The 15,118-nt window shown below is 43.2% G+C and overlaps 1 protein-coding gene across 7 annotated transcripts in view; it reads right to left on the bottom strand.

Moving 5' to 3' along the window:
* NRK (Nik related kinase) overlaps window positions 1-15,118 on the bottom strand; it is a 126,704-nt gene that overhangs the window by 7,671 nt on the left and 103,915 nt on the right. For 5 of the 7 annotated variants that reach the window (XM_077922435.1, XM_077922437.1, XM_028714864.2 and 2 more), the window contains 3 exons: window positions 9,583-9,742; window positions 4,623-4,637; window positions 265-404 (listed from right to left, as the gene is read on the bottom strand). In XM_077922435.1, the coding sequence (XP_077778561.1) occupies window positions 265-404; window positions 4,623-4,637; window positions 9,583-9,742 (315 nt within the window). The remainder of the gene's footprint in view (window positions 1-264; window positions 405-4,622; window positions 4,638-9,582; window positions 9,743-15,118) is intronic. The other 2 variants (XM_077922436.1, XM_028714865.2) reach the window with 1 other exon arrangement.

Genomic DNA, 15,118 nt, shown 5'->3' with positions numbered 1-15,118 from the left:
CACATATGCTTAAGACAGCCCTGTGCCCAACGATAGGTTCCCTTTTGCAGGGATTTTTCAGGCAGGCAGAGGTACTCCAACAATACCTTCTGAGAGCAGAGCTCCCTCCCTCAGCAGCTGTAAACAACTGGCAGCTTGCTGATCCTCTCCCAAGCCCCCTCCCCAATCTGATGTAGAGCCCTGCCTCACATGAAGAAGAGAACCAACACAACTAATTGTTTTTCTTACGTTGGCGTGTGATCTTGCAGTGTTTAGCACACGTACCTTATCATTCCTTTCACAAAGAAACTTCAGCTTCTGCGCTTTCTTGTGCATAAACACACCTTCCAGGCTACCCGTCTCCACCGAGCGCAGTTCAATAGCTTTCTCTCCCCAGCCCATAACTTGGTTCGATTGAAGGTAGGCTTAAAAAACACACAAAGGAGCGGATGTTAGTAGAGTAAAACGAAGAAACAAGGAAGGCAGGTGTGTGGCAGTGGCACGGACAGTGGCAAGGACAGGGAGGGACAAAAAAAAAGACCGTTCTTAGGGTTTTTTTTAAAAAAGGGGGTTTGTCAAGGATCTGGGAATGTTGTGTGGTTGGGTCCCCCCCCCCCCCGTAAACAATATAAAACAAATAACTATAAACTGTACAAATAGTGAATTATGTGTTGAATATGAAATTATGAATTATGTAGACCAGTGAAAGTTCAGACAGGGTGGAGGATGAAAAGTTACCTGAGAAATTAAGATTAATCATGGTTCTGATTGGTTCACAGTGCTCATGGGAGCACAGAGTCCATTGATGTCAACCCAAAAGCCCAGGTCTGTCCCGATACTGGGATATGCAGTTATTGTAGCTTATAGTGTCCAAAAACAGGCATACTGTGCTGGCCATGCAATTATTCTGTTTTATCATTGCTCTCACAGCTGCATGATGCCAGCAGTGTGGCGAGGGGCAAACCATAAAAAACAACAACAGAGGAAATTTGCAAGCTTGGTTTAGTTCCCTCCACCTACAAGCTGATTGACCCGTTGAAATTAGGCCATCCTGCCAGGCCACTGTGGCTAAAGTAGGAGTTGCCAGGCATCCGCTCACAGCATGGTCATGCGAGAAGAAGATGGCAGTGGAACTGGGCTATGGCTGGGGGGCAAACATCACTCCCCGGAGCCCCAGGTGAGCAGAGATTAATGTAAAATAATAATAATAATGCCAAGTTGCATAGAATGAGCCTGCACCATCGGGTGCCTTTATAAGACATAACTGATGTCTTCATTTTCCAGAATGCCTTTATTCTGACCAATCAAAACATCTCAAAATGGTCCTCAAACATTTGAGTTTGCCAGAACTCTTCGTTAGGTCCAGTGTTAAGCAAAGCAGTATGCAAGTATGACAAGGAAGCTGCCTTGGAATTGAAGCCATAATGTCTGCATTGATCAAAGGTTTGTTCTTGATGTCTAGTCTTAGAAGGGGTGTGGCTATGGACTGTCTGTCAGAATTTATCTCTGCATCGCACTTTCCCAATAAGAGAGTCTAGAGGATGTCTCAGCTCACTAAGAGTTGGCGTTTGCATTGCTTCCTTCCTTAATATGCAGCCAGAGCTTTATATGCTAACAAACAGAATTTTGGGTTGGTCAAGATTCCTCTCCTTACCCATCTCCCATGTGTGTGGAGAAACTATTATGAATCATGGTTCACCTCCTGCTTCCTTGCCCTAGGCAGGACACTTGAAACTGGTTTAGTGGTACAGTAACAACATCTCCCAAGGGAACAGTAAATGTGTTTGCATTGGTATTGTGGAGGAGCCCTTCTATCTTTAACTGAATTCTCATTGCCTTCACCAAGTAGAACTCTCAGGATTCTTTGAGCAAAGGTGTCACAGTGTTACACTAAATTTTCCAGGTTAAATATAATTCTCAGGGAGGCTGCAACAGTTTGGGCCAGGTTTCTTCCATTTCTACAGAACAAGGCTATAGTTAGCTGACATTTCTAGAGAGCCACAAAGCATCCTCAGAAGTGTGCTGGCAACCAGAGAACACGGGATGTGTGTTTCCTCCAGGGCAAGTCTGAACTTGCCTGATCTATTGTTAAAGGATCATGTTGTAGCTTGGTCTTCCTATAAATATATAGCTAACTCTGTTGTTAGATGCTTGAGAATCAGTCTCTGTACCAAGAGATTCTGGATTTCTAACCCAGAAACTTCTGGGTGGGTTTGTTTTTTACTACAATTCTCCTGCAATGAAGTGAGATGCAATCTAGTTGCCTATTACTCCAGTTTTTGCTGATACAAAATTCTGGACATTTGGAGCACAGGAAACCACCTTACACTGGGTCTGACAAATGGCTGTGCAGCTCAGAAGCGCCTACATTGACTGGCAGAAACTGTATGGTGCAGTGGTTAAGAGCGGTGGACTCATAATCTGATGAACCGGGTTCGCGTCTCCGCTCCTCCACATGCAGCTGCTGGGTGACCTTGGGCCAGTCACACTTATCTGAAGTTTCTCAGCCCCACTCACTTCACAGAGTGTTGTGGGGGAGGATGGGAAAGGAGATTGTTAGCTCTTTGAGACTCCTTCGGGTAGTGATAAAGCAGGATATCAAATCCAAACTCCCATTCTTCTTCTTCTTCTTCTTCTTCTTCTTCTTCTTCTTCTTCTTCTTCTTCTTCTTCTTCTTCTTCTTCTTCTTCTTCATTTCAGACAGGGGACATTCCTAGCTCTACTAGCAGATGCCAAGGACTGAACCTGGAATCTTCTGTATGCAAGGCAGATGTGCTACCACTGAACCATGGCCTTTCTCAGTCATGACCCTGTTAAGGTAAAGGTAAAGGTACCCCTGCCCGTGCGGGCCAGTCTTGACAGACTCTAGGGTTGTGCGCCCATCTCACTCAAGAGGCCGGGGGCCAGCGCTGTCCGCAGACACTTCCGGGTCATGTGGCCAGCGTGACATCACTGCTCTGGCGAGCCAGAGCTGCACACGGAAACACCGTTTACCTTCCCGCTAGTAAGCGGTCCCTATTTATCTACGTGCACCGGGGGGTGCTTTCAAACTGCTAGGTTGGCAGGCGCTGGGACCGAACAACGGGAGCGCACCCCGCTGCGGGGATTCGAACCGCCGACCTTTCGATCGGCAAGCCCTAGGCGCTGAGGCTTTTATCCACAGCGCCACCCGCGTCCCAGTGATGACCCTGTTAGGACAATTCTATTTCCTTTGTGCATTTGTAAATTTCTTCTTAAAGTAAATCTGTGCATTCCATTCTTTTTGCAAGAAAATAATATGGAACATTTTAACCAAATTTATCTGCCCACTTGTATTTTCAGCCACATTGCTAAGAAAATATAAGAGGGATATGCAAAACTAAGCATGGTTTCAAACTGGAGGGGGGAACCATGCATTGAGATTCCTGCATTGTACAAGGTTAGACTAGATGACCCTAGGGGTCCCTTCCAACTCTACAATTCTATGATCATATCCCTTCCCACTATTTTATCTTTGCTACAATCCTGTGAGGTGGGTGGGAGACAGTGAATGTCCCAAGATTTCCCAGTGAGTTTCAAGTTTCCCCACCCTAATCCAATGCCTTTAACTACAATATTATACTGGCTCTAACTGTTAAAACTCATTACCAGTTTTGATTTCTTAACAAATGCCGCTATTCCTGATAGTAAGAAGAGGAGACCGAGAGGAGATATGACAGCCACCTTCAAAAATCTAGAGGGTTGTTACATGGAGGGTGGAGGAAGCTTGTTTTCTCCTGCTCTGAAGAGTAGGACTCAAACCAGGATAATGAGAAGTAAAAACTCTCCCACGGATTCCAGAGACGTTATAGAAGCCATGACAGTTAACTACGATAACTAGAATAAAACGGATATATGCTTGTAGTGTAGATTTGGGGAGGTCCCACTTTTGGATAAGGTAAATTTCAAACTTTCAGCTTCTGTTTCCATTTGAGAGGGGATGTTGTGTTTCTAAAATATCATCCTCTCTTCCTGTCCGACAAAGCCCTGTCTTTTAGTCGTACACCTCTAGAATAGTCAATAAATTAAATACTGGAGTTCTATAATTTTAATTTCCCTATGGAGTCAAGTTTCCTCATTCCAATTACTAAATTGGCTACATACCTTCTGTCAGCTTAAAATGAGTAAGATGGGTTTTCCTTGACCTGCATCTATAAATTATATTTCATCCCTTACTAATTTTTGCAAAGGCCTGGACATTTCCTTTTATTCCTAACATTGTGTAAGTAGCAGTTAGTTGCAATTCAGAGCTAGCCCGTATTCCTACAAACTTCAAGACAATTGGGCGGCTATGGGGATCTGTCAAAAAGAACAATTTAGCCTTTAAATGGCTCAGGGCGGCAACATCTCAAAGACTGCCTCTTCCCATATGTATGCCTGAAGGAGCGTCTCCACCCCCATTGTCCAACCTGGACACGAGGTCCCTCCTCTGTGGGTCTTCTGCTGGTTCCCTCACTGCGAGAAGTGAAGTTACACGGAACCAAGCAGAAGGCCCTCTTGGCAGTGGCACCCTCCCTGTGGAATGCCCTCCCATCAGATGTTAAGGAGATAAAGTATTACACAACTTTTAGAAGACATCTGAAGGCAGCCCTGTATCTGGAAATTTTTAATGTTTGATACTTTACCATGTTTTCTATATCCTGTAAGCCGCCCAGAGTAGGAAACCCAGCCAGATCGGTGGACGGGGTATAAATAATAAAAATATTATTATTATTTATTATCATTATTATACAGGGTTTATTGTCTGTCCCTTTGGTTATAAGTCACTTTGAGTGGCTCTGGGCAAGACAAAGCAATTGAGAAACTTAACCACAAATAAACAAGGAAAGAAAGATTTCTCTTGTTGGAACCTAGTCAAGCCTAGTAAACCCCATTAAATAATGTCAATGGTGCATTTGTTTTATTTATTAAGAAAATTTACAACACATCATTTTGCATTGTTGTTGTTTTTTTAACAAAGGAACTTAAGAAGAGACCTGCTGGGTAAGACCGAAGCCCATCTTGTCTATCTTCTTCTCACATTGGCCAACCTGATGTTATTATGTTATTGTTATATCTACAGGAAGCCTGCAAATGGGAGTAAAGTGCAATGTGATTTCCCAGAAACTGGTATTCAGAGGAGTACCACTTCCAATATGGGAGGTGGTCCACAGCTGTGGTTCATGATTAGTTGCTATCGGCAACCTTATCTCCATGGTCTTGTCTTAACCCTCTGTTAAAATCAACAATGAACTAATTCTCACAACATTCTAGTGAATTTGGTTGATCCATGACACCCTCCAACATTTCTCCAATGAACATAGGGATGTCCAATTCAATTAATAATGATGATGATGATGATGATGATGATGTTATTATTTCTACTCTACCCATCTGACTGAATTGCCACTCTGGGCAGCTTCCAACTTATTAAAAAACACACAATAAAACATTAAGCATGAAAAAAGCAACAACCCTTCCCTATGCAGGGCTGCCTTCAGATGTCTTCTAAAGGTTGTATACAGTAGTTACTTATCTCCTTGGCTTGGGGGTCGCATAACTCCATACCCTCCAATGAAAATAGGGGCATCCTAAGGAAAAGCTGGACATTCCAGGATCAAACCAGAAACCGGAATGGCCTCTGCAAATCTGGGCCTGTCCCTGGAAAATAGTGACCTTGGAAGGCCTGCATTCTTTATATCAAAATCAATTCCAGGAAAACCTTGGCTATACTTTAGAACCACAGTAACCTCAAAGATATTGTTTCATGTGATATTGAAGCCTACTAGGGCCTACCCAGATTTTTTTTGTTTTGTGATTTGGGGGTGGGGGGAAGCCACCAATATGGCAGAAGATGGTCATCAGGTGGGGATGAGCAAGCAAGCATTGGACCACATTCGTCCTCACATCTGCCATTAGTTTATCACCAACCCCTTCTGGGACAGACTGAGACCGGCTGGTGAACAATGCATATGGCATTGGTAAGAGAAAGGAGGTTCAGGGAGCTCTCAGTTGTGGGCTGACCATTCTGACCCCTCAGTGCCGGTTGGCTACCGGTACCAGGCAGGAAAGGGGAAACTTATGATGCTGTGATACCAAGGGCATAGGTAAATTTATTATTCTTATTCACCCTGACCACCACCATCATCATAAATTAGCAGCTTAATGCCAACCTAGACTTCTAAGGAGTTTATGAAGTAAACCATAGTAAGCATCCTAGTTCCACTAAAGCAACATACCAATTTAAGCAGAAGACTCAGTTGGAAATGAAGGAAATGCTTCTTTAATTGTACTAGAAGGTCACAGAGTGAGTTAATTGGATGTTGCTACTAGAACACCACAGCTGCATCATATCAGTTTGAGGGTGTTTTATGTGGGAACAGATACTAGAGTAAAATAACTTCAGAAACAAAGGCCATCTGTCTGAAAAACAAGTTTGTTTTCTCAGTCATTATCATCAGGTAGTGTCAGCAATGTAGGATGGACTGAATTGGGAAATGTTCCTTATAGGGGAAAATATGCTGTCTGAAACACTTCTGGAATAAAATACCTTCTTGTTTTTTCTTTCTACTTTAAAGAGTCCTTCAAAGAGTCTTCAAAGGATGCTGAGAGTTGTTAGGAGACACCACTTCTATTCCCCTCACAAAGCAACAATTCCTACCAGAGTGGTTTAACCCTGGGAATTGTAGCTCTGGGAGGGAACTAGATGTCTCCTAAAAGCTCTCAGCACCCTTGACAAACTACAGTTCCCAGGTCTTTATGTTTTCCTCCCTTTCTTCTCTGCTGCACCTCAAACACTGTCATATATTCCTAATTTAGGCCAATGTGAATTAGAGAAAGATGCCACAGCACAGAGTTTGCTTAGAAATGTCGGCCGTGGCATGGGGCTGGGGGAGAAACCAGTTTGGGAAACCTTTGGAAAGTGGATCACAGCCTGCAGATTGGTCCATTTCGTTTGGGAAACAGTTCCAAGAATACTGACAGAATCTCCTTAGAGCATTGGGTGGGGAGCAATAGAGTGATCTTGGCATGGATTCGGGAGCCACCAGTATGATCCAGTGGGGACACGGGTGGCGCTGTGGGTAAAAGCCTCAGCGCCTAGGGCTTGCCGATCGAAAGGTCGGCGGTTCGAATCCCCGTGGCGGAGTGCGCTCCCGTTGCTCGGTCCCAGCGCCTGCCAACCTAGCAGTTCGAAAGCACCCCCGGGTGCAAGTAGATAAATAGGGACCGCTTACTGGCGGGAAGGTAAACGGCGTTTCCGTGTGCTGCGCTGGCTCGCCAGATGCGCCTTTGTCACGCTGGCCACGTGACCCAGAAGTGTCTTCGGACAGCGCTGGCCCCCGGCCTCTTAAGTGAGATGGGCGCACAACCCCAGAGTCTGTCAAGACTGGCCCGTACGGGCAGGGGTACCTTTACCTTTACCTTTAGTATGATCCAGTAGATGAGAACTTTGGTATTTTCCCTAGAATTTGCAACATTAAAGCAATGATGGCATACTAAATGAGACTCTGAGCTACTCTGGTTCATAGGGATTAAAAAAAAATTAAAATGCCCCTGATGCAATGCGGCTGCAGCTTTGTGGAGGAAGCAACATGTATGAGACAGGGCTTGGAAGCTAATGCCTGAACCTTAGGAAATCACATTTGCATGGGTTTTTTTTTTAAAAAAATTATATCCTGCCCTCCCCAGCCGAAGCCGGGCTCAGAGCGGCTAACAACAGTAAAACGATAAAACATACTAAAATCATTTCATTATAAAATTAATTCCAATCAAATTAATGGCAACCATTGGGCTAGAGGTTCTGTGAGGATTGCTAAAGGAGGGGGTCAGGCTGCGCCCTGACCAAAGGCCTGGTGGAACAGCTCTGTCTTGCAGGCCCTGCGGAAAGATGTCAAGTCCCGCAGGGCCCTAGTCTCTTGTGACAGAGTGTTCCAGCAGATTGGGGCCACGACCGAAAAAGCCCTGGCTCTAGTTGAGGCCAGCCTAACCTCTCTGTGGCCTGGGACCTCCAAGATGTTTTTGTTCGAAGACTGTAAGGTCCTCCGTGGGACATACCAGGAGAGGCGGCATCTCCCTCTGAAAGGGAGGCAGAAATAGAAAGAGCGGAATGGCAAGGACACAGAACCTGTGGCCTGTGTATTTAAAGTATATTTAAAGTGTTATGGGAACTGTGGGTTTACCCCCTCTCAAAACTACAATTCCCAGCACCCTTAACAAACTACAGCTCCCAGAATTCTTTGGGGATAAGGCCTGAGCTTTAAATGTGTAGCATATACATAGCTCAGCTTCCACTAGCTCAAGTCAGCTTGTCCCTTAAGTCAGGAATAATGGAAAATGGAGTTCAAAAACAACAACATCCATAGTGCCACAGGTTCCCCGTCTCAGCTCTTCAGGACCAGGCCTCAGTGCAGACACCCCTGGCTCTTACATGAATTTCCCACATGACTCTGGCATTGGATTTTTAATGGGGGCTTGGTGATAGTAGGCCCCTGAGGGTGGGGGAGAGACTTATCAATGCCTGCAAGCAAGTATCCAGCCCTGGTGCAGATGACTGATGCTATTTCAGAGCATGACTGGGCTTTTATGTGCACAGTCCAATTGCTCTATTTAGTCCAGCATGCTATTCCCACAGTAGCCAACCATGACTTTACATGCCTTAAGTCTCATACCTGTCAGATTTTTTAAAAGGGATTTATGTTGTTACCATTCCCAAAAGAAAGGCTTCTGGTTTCTTGGGGAATGTTCTTTATTTTATTTTAAAATCATTATAAGTGAATTTGTTTAATCCTCTTTTAAAACCATCCAAGTTGGTGGCCACCATCATATCTTGTGGGAGTGAGTTCCACAGTTTAACTGCGCACTGTGTGAAGAAGGAGTTTCTTTTGCCCACCCGGAGTGTCCCAGCATTCAGCTTCTTTGGTTGTCCCCGAGTTCTCACATGAGAGGGAGATAAATGCTCTCCAACCAGGTGCAGTGTGCATTTTCCCCAAGCAGAAAAGCCGGTGTACGGACAACAGGAGCAGGATGATCTGGGGCACCTTTCAATTTTCTGTTTTGTTAGTTTAGAAAAACAGTGACTTACAGGAAGCATAACAGAGGTTTATTGAACTGTGCATGGAGTGGAGAAAACAAAGCCATATTTTTCTCCCTCTGTTGTAATACTGGAAGTCAGAGTCATCTATATGTTGTGAACCAGCCTGAGATCGACAGCTGAAGGGCGGTATGCAAATTTTAATAATAATAATAATAATAATAATAATAATAATAATAGGCATACACCTTCACTGTCCTCTTTTGGGAACCAGCTAAAAACATTTTCATTTAGGCAAGTCTTTCCAGTTATGCAGAATGTTGACATGTGTTTTAATCTGGTTTCAGCTTATTGTTGGATTTAATTATTATGTTTTGACTGTTTTAGATAATTGCTTTTGCTGATAACTTCATTGTTTTGTTCTTTTTGAGGTAGTTGTTGTTTAAGGATCAAGTGGCATATGACTCAGCTGGCCACTGTGAGAGCAAGACGCAGAATTAGATGGGCTTTGGGCCTGATCCTGCTTAGTTTTCATTTTCCCTCCCTCCCAGCAGCTGTGTTCTTTTCATACTTACCTACAGATGCTGGCATTTCTCCCCACTGCAAAACATTTTCCTTTGAGAAACGTCCATATATGTTGATGTAGACCCCTTCATCTTCGTAGGTAAGAAGTAGTTCCATTCCGCTGGTATTAGGGAGTATGATAACAGCATGAGGGTGGATATTCCCTTGGATCTGAAACAACATTTTATTGAAATTTATATCATGGAAAACACTGTCATTTTAGCAACCGCAGTCCACCAATCCTGGCCGAGCATTAAAACCAATGAAGATTCTGGGAAACCACAATAATAATAAAAATTGCTTGAAAAAGGTCTCTATGCCTCCTGCTGCCATTTGGTGATCTAGAGAGCACAGAAATAGCAAGAAATACTGAGCTACCAAGTGAAAAGCCAACATGGATGGCTTCAAAAGAGAATAAGAAAATTTATTGAGGGTAAGACTATTAATGGCGACTAACCACGCTGGCTATCTTCTACCTCCACTACCAGTATTTAAAGGGGGAAAATATTTAACTATCAAAAAGCATACAATAGTCACTGTCCAAGTCCAATATTTCACTTTGTATTCTGTGTCTTGTGAGCAAAGAGCGATTTCAACGCAGTAAGACTAACAAAGGCATTATAGAAAAAGATTATGCATTATACTTCAACTTAGTGATTGCCTTCTTTAAAATATTTGCAAGCAAAATTTTAGAAACCAAACACTAAACCACATAAAACAAAGTCTAAGTTGACAAAGTAATATTAAAGCTATATAGACAGATACAGACAAATATAGATATGAATGGACAAAGAATAAACTTTAGTTTTTCTTTTCTCTTAGTGTTTTTCACCAGCATAGCAGACATACTTCCTGCTTTACAAAAAGTGAGGGGAAAACTTGGATTAGAATTTGTTAGGCAGTGTGCGGATTTCACATTATCTGACCAACATTGTTTCCTTTCCAGAACTAACCACTTGGGTGGTGACAGTGATCTAAGGAGGATTTGGAGAGTCGACTCACTTGGCTTCCCTGTTTAAATAAAATTCTGTGTGCATTGCATTTACTCATCTATGAGCTAGAGGCACAACAAAGATAAAAAAATTGGTGCATTAAAGCTTTGCAAGAGAGCTCTGGATAGTCTGCATATATTAAAAGAATTCAGCATCTAAACTTGCAAATATGAATCCGAGACCAGGGAGAAGAGTCGGTGGAAGAAGACTGGAAAAAGTTTAAAGACTATTTACAGAAATATTATAAAATTAATGAATGTTAGAAAAATGTTGGAATGAAGTTATATGGCTTTAGTAGAAATGTTATAAGGAATTAAGTATAAATAGATTATTAGAGCATTAAAGGGAAAAATAAGGTTAGAATGTGTTAAGACAATTATAGGATAGAAAATAGAGGAAGATGGAAAGGAATTGCTGAAACAATTAATAGAAGTGGAATACGAAAAGGGAGGTGTGAGGAGGTCGTGGAAATTAGTGAAAGGAGGATAAAATACTGAAATTGGACTGTGTTTTAAATGGTTTTTTGTTTTGTTTTGTTAGTTGTATATTAGTGTTTTGCAGTGGTTTTTTATTGTATTGTATTATTGTATGTTTTTTCTTTTTCGGTTTTTTGTAGTGTTGTGTTCAATTTGTTGGAAAACTAATAAATATTATTATAAAAAAAAATAAACTTGCAAATATGCAGACAGTGCAATAACACAGCAAAGCTCCCATTGTGTGTCGAGACCCCGCAGCCACCCCCGTGTTGGGAATAACTCACACAAGGACACGGATATTAGGTTTATGTTATTGGGCAAATTTTGGCCACAACTTTATTGAAATTAAAGAATGTGAGCGGTATTGGCTTAGGCACTGATTGGACCTGACTATATCTGACTCCTGCCCATTGTGCAGGAAGTCCCCAGTAAGGGTAAGCCACCGGTAGGGGGAGCCCTGTTTATGCGAACCAACTCAAGCTCCCCCTGGTGTACCTGTCGGGGTTGTGTCAAGGCCTTAGCCCCCTAGCCGGGCTTCAGACTAGATCAACACCCCCAGATTCCTTTAACGGAATACCCTTAAGCATGGAGGGGCAGGGGCTGGCCGGGCTCTGATGTGGCCGGGATCCCCCAGGCGATGGGGGACAGTGTCCCCCGCCCCCCGTGGGGAGTGGGTGGCCATGCGGTCCACCGCAACTCCTCCCCACTGGGAAGTGGAGCGGATTTGTTACAGAACAGTTTACTAGTCTGGGTGTCATATTTAGCACGAGCTCAATACACAGTGTAGCACTATTTATTTTATTCTAAGCACCATTTCCTATTATTCAGCCTCTTTTTCCACTTTGGAGGGAGAGATTGCCAGCTCCCGTTTCATGTTAGCCTTTGGCCCTGATAGCTTTTATCTCAAAAAAATTCTGTGCTAACTTTAAAAGATGCACTGCACAAAGGTCGATATATCTGCGAGTCAAGTTGGCTACTGCATGGGAAAACTCTCTCAATCGCCTTGGGAAGGAAGGAGAAATCAAGCAGCCTCCTACACACACCTGAAGCAAATAGCAGTGTTCAGATAAGAAGCACTTAAATGAGGAAAATATAAAAGGGTGGTTGGGGTACAGTTAATCTCCTTTTCTCAGCATCAAGGCCCTCATGCAAATCAGAGGTCTGTTAACAAGAGAAAGAGCCATGTTTACATTCCCCTCTATCTGTGCTGTTTGTTTGGGTCTGCTCCAGATGTTGGTTACAAATTCCATCACCCCTGACTATTGTCCACGCAGATGGGGCTGATGGGAGCTGGAGTCCCAACAACATCTTGGGGGGCACTAGGTTGGGGGAGGCTGCACAGACATATTGCTCAAAGGTCATTCAGAAGTTTATGTTCAAAGCATGTCAAACACACACACACACGTACACACAAACAAACAGATACAGAGGAAAAGCAAGCAGCATTGAAGAAAATATACGCATTCAACTCACTCTCAGAAAAACCTTGTGATTCATACTGTAAAATATTCAAATAACTTTAAGCAATTTAGAATATCTCAAAATCTCAAACCCCCAGCCCACTTCCTGAGACAGAGACAGAGAGAGAGAGAGAGAGAGAGAGAGAGAGAGAGAGAGAGAGAAATGATTTGTAGTACATGCCCATGAAAGAGGGCTGTGCTTTGCTTTAAGAAACCTTGAGATAAAAACGCATACTGAAAACAGTCCTAACCCGTCTATGGTACCAGGAATAGGATTAACCTGACTATCTAACTCAATTATGAAAGATCCATGCAATTAGCATTTTCACAAGGAGAACAAACACCAGAACTCCCCTATTGCTTTTCATCAAGTGCAAAGGCACATGCAACTCAGAGGACATCCATTTCTGTGCCACATCAATGCCACGTTTGACCCATAAAGGAACCACAGATGCTTTACTTGCCAAAGTGAGTATACCCATTCCAGCCATGCAGTCTGGTGTCTCTGCAGCCACTATCCGTAGTACCAGGACAGGTATCCAGAGCCGGAGAGCAATTTTGATGCGTTGCCTTGGTATTACTTGCATGACCAATTGATGCGGAAGACAGACAGAGAGAGAGAGAGAGAGAGAGAGAGAGAGAGAGAGAGAGAAAGTGGGAGCCAGACGCAGATGTGTATACACCTAGTGTGTTGCCTTTAAAAGAAGCCTAGGATGCTGATTCCAGAAACCTCCTTGAAGAAAATTATATAGCAAACCTCTCACATTCGGACCCTTCCTGGAACAAGTCCCAGCAGCTGCAGGAATGACACACTTATTTAAGTTCCTGCACTCTTGGGGGTAAAGTATATTTTTAGTGCACTCTGTCTCATGGTGGACGAGTGAGCAGAATAGTCACAACCATCCATGGGGAGCTCTCATATTGAGGGCATTGAGCTGGGAAATATTGCTTCTCTATGTATCTAATTAAATTGGGGGCTGCTGCAGCCAGCATCCTTTATTTTTTCTGAGGCTCTGGCATTTTCCCTTTGCCATTGTACACCTTCTGCTCAAAATGTGGTGTCACCTCTCATCCTCTCTTTACAAACTCTTCTCAAAACTCATGCCATACCCTCCTACAGGTTGCAACAAAAAACCAGGACACCATCTTCATGTAAGTCACGTGACCTATGCGAGATTGTGCCCCCTCAAAAAAGGTGACCCATGTGAGATTGTGCCCCTCCCCAAAACTTTTTTTTTGGGGGGGGGGGAATCTCAGTGCAAAATTGTGCAAGATCACAAGAAGACAAAACAGGATGTCTTGGGTTTACCAGGGGATTAACTATATGCGCAATGCACAACCTTGTTTTTATTAACACACCCTTTTGACAAAATAATAAATTTAAAACATCATGGAGGCACCCTCGGTTGAACCACTGGCATCTCTTAGACTATGTAATTGTCCGAGCTGAAGATCGCCGTGATGTGCTCCTTACCAGAGCTACGACAAGTGCTGACAACAGCAATAATCGCAGATAACAATGGCTCTCAATGTGAACCATTAACATTAGGATCAGGTGTTTAACAGGGTTGTGTTAGCATCCCAACTCTATTCATTATTTTCATTGCCATGATTCCACACATTGTCAAATGGAAACTCCCCACCAGAGTAGAAATCATATATTGAACAGATGGAAAGCTCTTCAATCTGAGTAAGGTTACCATAACTTCTGTCAGAGAGCTTTAGTATGCTGACGACAATATAGTGTACACACTCAGAGGATGACCTCCAAACCATCCTAAATATCTTTGCAGAAGCTTACGAAAAGCTTGGCCTATCTCTCAACATCCCAAAAACCAAAGTGCTGCACCAACAAGCACAAAACAACCCCTCTGCAGCACCACAAATCCAACTCGATGGTGTAACGTTGGAAAGTGTCGGTCACTTCTCCTACCTGGGCAGTTATCTTTCCAGAAGGGCTGATATTGATGCCAAGATCCAGCATCACCTGAGCTTTGCGAGTGCAGCTTTCTCCTGATTGAAGTGCAGAGTGTTTGAGGACCAGGACATTTGAAGGAAACCATAATGCTTGTTTACAAAGCTACTGTACTACCAACTCTACTGCACGCTTGTGAAACATGGACTACTTATAAACGCCATCTCCAACTCCTTGAAAGATTCCATCAACGGTGTCTCCGAAAAAATGTACACATCACTTGGGAAGATAGGCAAACTAATGCCAGTGTACTGGAAGCAGCAAAGATCACCAGTGTTGAAGCAATTATTTTTCAACATCATTACGATCACCAGTGTCGAAGCAATTATTCTTCAACATCATTATGATCACCAGTGTCTTCAACATCAACTTGGACTGGTCATGGTGTTTAGATGCCTGATTATCATCTTCCAAGCAACTACTCTATTCCGAACTTAAAAATGGAAAGCGTAATACTGTTGGTCAACAAAAGAGGTTTAAAGACTCTCTCAAGGCACATCTAAAAAAATGTAGTATAAACACCAACAACTGGGAAACACTGGCCTACAAGCGCTCCAATTGGAGAACAGTGTCATGGACTTTGAAGACGCTCAAACTCAGGATGAAAGGGAGAAACATGCTAAGAGGAAGGCATGTTTAGCAAA

This window comes from Podarcis muralis, chromosome Z, assembly GCF_964188315.1.
Source record: "Podarcis muralis chromosome Z, rPodMur119.hap1.1, whole genome shotgun sequence".
In the NCBI taxonomy this organism is placed as follows: domain Eukaryota; kingdom Metazoa; phylum Chordata; class Lepidosauria; order Squamata; family Lacertidae; genus Podarcis; species Podarcis muralis.
This window is presented reverse-complemented; position numbering and strand designations above follow the sequence as displayed.